This window comes from Neospora caninum, chromosome Ia, assembly GCF_000208865.1.
Source record: "Neospora caninum Liverpool complete genome, chromosome Ia".
Classification (NCBI taxonomy): domain Eukaryota; phylum Apicomplexa; class Conoidasida; order Eucoccidiorida; family Sarcocystidae; genus Neospora; species Neospora caninum.
In genome coordinates this window covers 134,195-140,559 of record NC_018385.1, presented here as the reverse complement: position 1 = coordinate 140,559, position 6,365 = coordinate 134,195, and the positions used below count along the sequence as shown (strand labels likewise).

General features: G+C 50.7%; 1 protein-coding gene across 1 annotated transcript; it reads left to right on the top strand.

Moving 5' to 3' along the window:
* Positions 1-250: 250 nt before the first annotated feature.
* On the top strand, positions 251-5,187 carry NCLIV_000130 (hypothetical protein; the record flags this gene model as incomplete). The annotated part of the gene is made up of 8 exons (XM_003879501.1): positions 251-344; positions 1,322-1,557; positions 2,113-2,334; positions 2,785-3,024; positions 3,368-3,382; positions 3,729-3,947; positions 4,287-4,518; positions 4,961-5,187. 8 exons carry the CDS (start codon positions 251-253, stop codon positions 5,185-5,187), a joined length of 1,485 nt encoding a protein of 494 aa, XP_003879550.1.
* Positions 5,188-6,365: the final 1,178 nt, after the last annotated feature.

The window sequence follows — 6,365 nt, the reverse complement described above, 5'->3', positions numbered from 1 at the left end:
TGAAGTTCCCATTTCGGCCCGCCCGCGAGCCACCATGCTGACGAGAAAGCGGGGCCGTTAAATTTCGTCGCGGGCACAGAAGGTACGCTTCCTTTACACATTGGTTTTTTCGCGTGGCGCTGCTTGTCATAAAAGTTGTGGCAGCATTTTCAGTGCCTCTCTACTAGGACATCCCCACAATTGGCTCGTAACTTGTCTAGTTTTCTAGTACCTTTCTGTCCTTGTCCTTTTTCGTTCGGCTTAACTGAAGATGATCACTGACATGAATCTGTCCGTTGTCACCCCACCGGAACTGCTGAATGGTGACCCCGGTGACCGGCCTGACAGCAAGATCTCGCCGAGGTGTAAGTGTGTTGGACTTTTCTCGCGTGAGAAAGTTTGTATTGCGGTTAACTTTCTGTGTGAGGTCTTGTCGAATGGAGCCGACGAGGCCTCCTCTATAGATACTATCCTATGACTCCTTCCCACGGTGATGCTCCAGCTTCTAGCCGTTTCACGCGTTGCGCTTTCCGGTGATTGTGATATACTTCGTGCCTTACTACCTTTTCTCCGGTGGGCTTTAACATTGCTTTGACAAAAGATGACGTTTGCACCGTGGCCATTCATTTTGTCTCACCGCATACATCAATTTAGGCGACTTTACACGTTATCCATTGCGTTGCTAGATTGTCCACGTGCTATCCGTTTCGTCGTTTGACCACGATATCCATTGCTGTAGCGCCGGAACCTGTTGAGTATCACCATTTCATTAATGTGTCTAAAACTATAGCGCGGCCATACTCGTCGTCGGTGTTCGTAATACTGCGAGTTCCTTTTCGGCTAGACAGTGACACACGCAACTCAAGGCCGTTCCGCCTTCCCGCAAGTATCTGTGACCTTTGCGCTAGGCAGTTATTCTAGAAAAGAATGAATGTGCATATTTCACAGAAGCCACAATCGGTATTTGATGCGCTATAGCGTGTCACTGTAGCACAGTCAAGTTACGTTGCTCTCGGCCACACGTCCGTCTAGTATTCCAGGTGGTGAAAAGTAGTTTGCAATACTGTGTGAGGTGATGCATTGGGCGTTTCTTCACAAAACAAACCTTGTTTTGCACGAATCCTGGCGATCGACGACCCTTGTCAGGTGTGGAGCAGGCTGTTGCAGCGTGGGGGTCGCAGTTAAGCCGGTTTTCGTGCGGCCCGCAGCTCATGAGGTTGTACATTGCTGGCCAGTATGCCGTCTCTCTCCCGATACATGCTGGGTTGCTTGTTTGCCTCGCTGCGCATACGCCACTAAAACCTGCTCCTGAATTGTTTGATTCCCGTGACTTCGATCGCAGGTCAATCCGAAGCGGAAGGGGTGGCGGATCCCGAGGAGATCGACGCTTTTGTTAAGCAGATCGAGACCGTGAATCGGTATCAGCCCGAGTTCCTCCAAGCTTTCCATGAAGTGTTTGACTCTGTTAAGCCAGTCCTGTGCGCAAATCCAAAATATCTGCGAGCTTTCAAGGTCATCGTCGAGCCTGAAAGATGCATCACTTTTCGGGTGCCATGGGTCGATGACCAAGGGAAACAGGTGCGGTTATAGATGAACAGCTTGCACCAACTCCCGTAATCACGGTAGCCGATTTGCAAACATTATGCACGGCTGTCGACTAGGGTGGTCAAAGGCATATGAAATTCTGAAGCACCCGAATGGGGAACAGTGACAACTGGTTTTTGGCGTTCGCGGAGAGGGTGCTCTACTGATGCCTAGGACAGTCCACATTGCAGTCGCGACTGGCCTGCTCGGCCCTATGCACTTTGTTTTTCCCGTAGCCGTAGTCTCCTCTTGTTCAACAGTCCGTTTCGAGGAGTGCGTCATCCAAGCGTCGCTAGAGAGGCGTCGTATCCTGCGCCGATATTGGTCTTCTTGTCTCTCTCAACGGCTTCTGCAGTCGTGGAAGTAGCTGTGCGTCCTCTCTGCTTCGTGTTCCACAAGCGCGTTATGCGCTCGCCAGTCCCGGTAAAACTCTTTCAACTGTGCAGTTCCTTCGCGGGGCACCACTAATAAAGTCCAGTGTGGAGCACGATTTCAGAACGATGACACATTGCATGTCGCGCCTGAATGCATTCTTTTTCCTCGCTGCAGCACGTATCACGGGGTTACCGGGTGCAATACAGCTCGGCCGCCGGGCCGTACAAGGGAGGTCTTCGCTTTCATCCATCGGTCACTTTGTCGGTGATGAAGTTTCTCGGTTTCGAGCAGATTTTCAAAAACAGTTTGACTGGTTTGTCTATCGGAGGGGCCAAAGGTGGTTCCGACTTCGACCCGAAAGGCCGCAGTGAGAACGAGGTCATGCGTTTCTGCCAGGTGAGCATCGAGGCTAGGGAACGCAGACGGCCGGTTTTTACTGCGAAAGCACAAATCATTTCGGACAGCCCGTCTCTCAGAGCGTACCACCCGCGTAGGTTTGCCCCATAAATTCGCTCTCCCGGCTGTTCTCAAAGCGAAAACTTATTTAGTGGCTGATGCTCGTGCGTGGTCCTTGGTTTTATCTCCTAGTTGCGCTGGAGGGAAGTAACCACAGTCGCAGAGGGAAGCCTTTGGGTGTGCCTCTCCGAAAAGAAGTAGGTTCTGAGGAGGCCAATTCTGTCGTGGAAATCCTGAACCACTCGACATAGTTTCGTTTTACCGACTGTGAGGTGTTTGCCGGTGATTAGTTTTAGTCCATTTGATTTTGAGGAAAATTAAGAGTCTTCGAATATAACACGCGAGAAAAAGGCGTCTTTCCCTGACATGCTGGGGGGACATATTTTCCAGGCTTTCATGACGGAACTAAGTAGGTACATCGGTCCGAACCGCGACGTGCCTGCCGGAGACATTGGAGTCGGCGCCAGAGAGATCGGCTATCTCTTCGGACAATACAAGCTATTACAAGCAGGGCAGTTTGAGGGTGCCCTGACTGGTAAAGATAAAAACTGGGGAGGCTCGGCCATGCGGCCTGAAGCTACCGGCTACGGTTGCGTGTACTTTGTCCTCGAGCTGCTCAAGGCGCAAAATGTAAGGCGGAATGAAGAAGCCCCACGTTGAAGGCATGCGAAAGGTGTAGCACTCCATAGAGTTGAGGTCTCACGTAAAACATAGTAGAGGCGATCAGTCCTGCCGGACGTGTTGTGGCAAAGCCCGTCACATGCGCCTAGAGAGGTCTCCAGTGTATATACATGCATGTGTGTTTGATGAACTCCCACGTACAAGATCGCATAGGGCTGTAGGATACGTTTCGAATCTTGCTAGCTTTCTCCCGTTGCTGTATTCATTCGGCCGTGTAAACAGCTCCATCCTTTTTTCTTTCCCCCCAAGCACAGTTTCTTCTGTGCGATATTGGTGTCGTTCCTCTTTTCAGCGCATCAACATACGAGTCAGTTATATATCTATGGGTCTATTCGGGGCACACCTTGTCTTCTACCGGTGTACTCTAAATCTGAATGCGTCTTATAACTTTGGTTTTGTCGATTTTTTTCGAGAAGCAGTGCAGTTTTGGATTTACTTTCATCCTGATGGTCGCATCAACGAAACGTTCATTATTTTTCACTTCTACCGTCTTCCACTCGGCAACGTCGGAAGCCAGATGTAGGGCGCCCATACGCTGCTAGCAGCTTAGCAACTGACCATAATATTCTCGTTCTTTCAGATGCTTTGCTGAAACGGAAATCAAGAGGCTGTTTCCTGTTTTTTCGAATGGCTATTTGTGTTCTACGGTGCAGACAGAAGGAATCAACGGCATGCGCTGCGTCATCAGCGGAAGTGGAAATGTGGCTCTGTACGCAGGGGAGAAGCTGGCGCTTCTCGGCGCGAAAGTAATGACATTCAGCGACAGTTCGGGATACATCGTCAACGAAGACGGGTTTTCTCTGGGACAGATCCAGCGACTGAAAGAAATGAAAGAAGCACGATCGAGCATGCGAGTGTCTGAATTTGCCGAGGTAAGGCTGTCTTGATTCACAGTTGTGGTGGTTGTATTCATGGATGAACAGTGTATGTGTTTGTTACTTGGCTGGTCCCCCGCACGAGACAGCCTTCAGTGTTTTAATGGATAAACACCGGGGATGTGCTGAGTACACCTCTGCAAGTTACACAACTGCATGTCGATGTCACACAACTCATGTACCAAAAGGGGGGACGAAATGGCAAGAAGCGCCGGAAACAATCAGTAACAGGAGTCCCATGCTCCTTTGTTCGACGGGACGCATTGTTTAGGGAGACTCTGTCACACGAGGCAAGTTGTTTTTTTGTTGCGGCCTCTGTTTTTGCGGTTCCCTCAGAGGTACTCGCCAGTCAAGTTTATCCCTGGAAAGCGGGCGTGGGAGGTACCCTGCGACATAGCCTTCCCGTGCGCCACGCAGAACGAAATTTCTGAGAAAGACGCCCAGCGTTTGATAGACAACGGGTGTCGGATCGTCGCAGAGGGCGCAAACATGCCAACTACAAGGGACGCGATCCGGCTATTCAAGCAGCACGGGGTGGTCCTCTGTCCTGGAAAGGCCGCCAACGCGGGTAAGTGAGAGAGGGACTCGACTTACGCCTAGACAGTGCAAACTTATGAGGCATAAACCGAGTGGGAGGTCGGGCCAGTGGCCGGTAGGTAGACGGCCTGTGTGCAGAAGAGGCACTCAAGCTCATTGCGTGATTCACATGGATCAGTCCCTGTACAATTATGGTATGGTACGGTCAATTTAATGGACTATTGTCCTCTGTATAGCGCAAATGAAAAGTGAGCACTATCCCTGATGTCGCGTGACATGCCCCAACTGGTTATACTTCCACAACGAAAAGGTGCGCAGGTGTTACGATTCATTTGTTGTGTGTGCTTCTTTTCGCCGTCACCGGCACTGAATGCACCCACACGAAATGGTTTTTCCTGGCAGTTACCCCCAGCTCCCCTCAGAAAAACCGTCTCTTTCAGAGCTTTGGATGTTACCGTATTCTGTTTTTGTAGGGGGTGTCGCTGTCAGCGGACTGGAAATGAGTCAGAATGCTATGCGCATAGAGTGGACAAGAGAAGTGGTCGACGAGAAGCTTCGGCAGATTATGGCGTCAATCTTCAGCAAATGTCGCAGCTACGCAGCCAAGTTCGGCGAGAATGAATTCGATTTAGTAACTGGAGCGAACATTGCCGGTTTTGTCAAGGTTGCGGACTGCGTGATCGATCAGGGATACATCTGAAAAACTTCCTGTTTTGTTGTCAGCACACACTAGGCTTTTTTTCGCGGCCGGTTTGCAGAGCTGTGCACTACCCTTGTCGTTTTGGCTGGTGGCCGTAAATGTGGTGTAGCCTGACCAGAGCAACTCATAGCTTGAAGCATTTCATTTTTCCAGGTGAAGTTGTGACGACTGCAAAGTGGAATGCAGCTGGGCTTCCCACGTTCCGTGCCTCGTCTACAGGAAGTGCTGCTTCATTTAATCTGCATGTGTTGTGATGGCAACGCCTCTTGTGTACTTTTCCTGGTTGCCCAACCTGGGAGCCTCGTAGGTTTGTTCTCGCTTCGTCTGCAGTTGCGATGAAATACAGTTATGTGAGTCCTGATCTTCGTCTCAGTGGTGGCGAAAGTGTCGCTACCGATGGGTCGACTCCAGGTACCGCCGTTGCGAGGGAAAGCGTGAGGGGCTGAGCGTGTATTAAAAGTGTCTCGTGTGCCTTGCCTGTGCCCTGTGCCTGCAACGATGCGGGAAACTCGCACAGCGCACATATTCGCTGGCCCAGGGGGATATCTCCAGTGACCAAATGAGGCACACGCTTTGAGCGTAACGAACCGTTCGGGACTGCTCGCAAAACAGTGCCTGAAGGAGCTGTCCTCCCGCATAAACGGAGACACCTTTCGGAGCACCGTCGTTATTTCCGTGTCTAGAGGGAACACGAGAGGATAAGATTCGATAGTGTCACCGAAACCTGTGAACCGATATCTGATCTATCGCTAGAGCAAATCTGGCGGGGTGGGTCGTGGTGCCTTCCCAGCCAGGCCTTGCTTTGAGGGAAATCAGCAACCCTTTATTTAGCGAATCAGCGACTGGCAATTAGAGGTACCAGCCGGGCCACATACACGGAAACATACAATGCCTTCGCAGGCCCTGTCTTTCGCTCAAAAACGTCGTATCAAGCCACTACCAATAGCATGTGTGCAAGGTAGACACTCTTCTACTGCTTTCGTTGATTTCTCCTTCAGTTACAAGCAAAGTGGAGGGAATTTCCACGGGTCTTGAGCCCCCGTGCGAAACATGACGGCTAGCTTATTGGTCGCGCCACGCCATTTTGACAGCATCCCTGGCAACTAAGTTAAATGGAAACGGAACCATCCTTACATCGAAGAACCGAATTTTGGTCTCACTTGGAAATTCGCAGATGT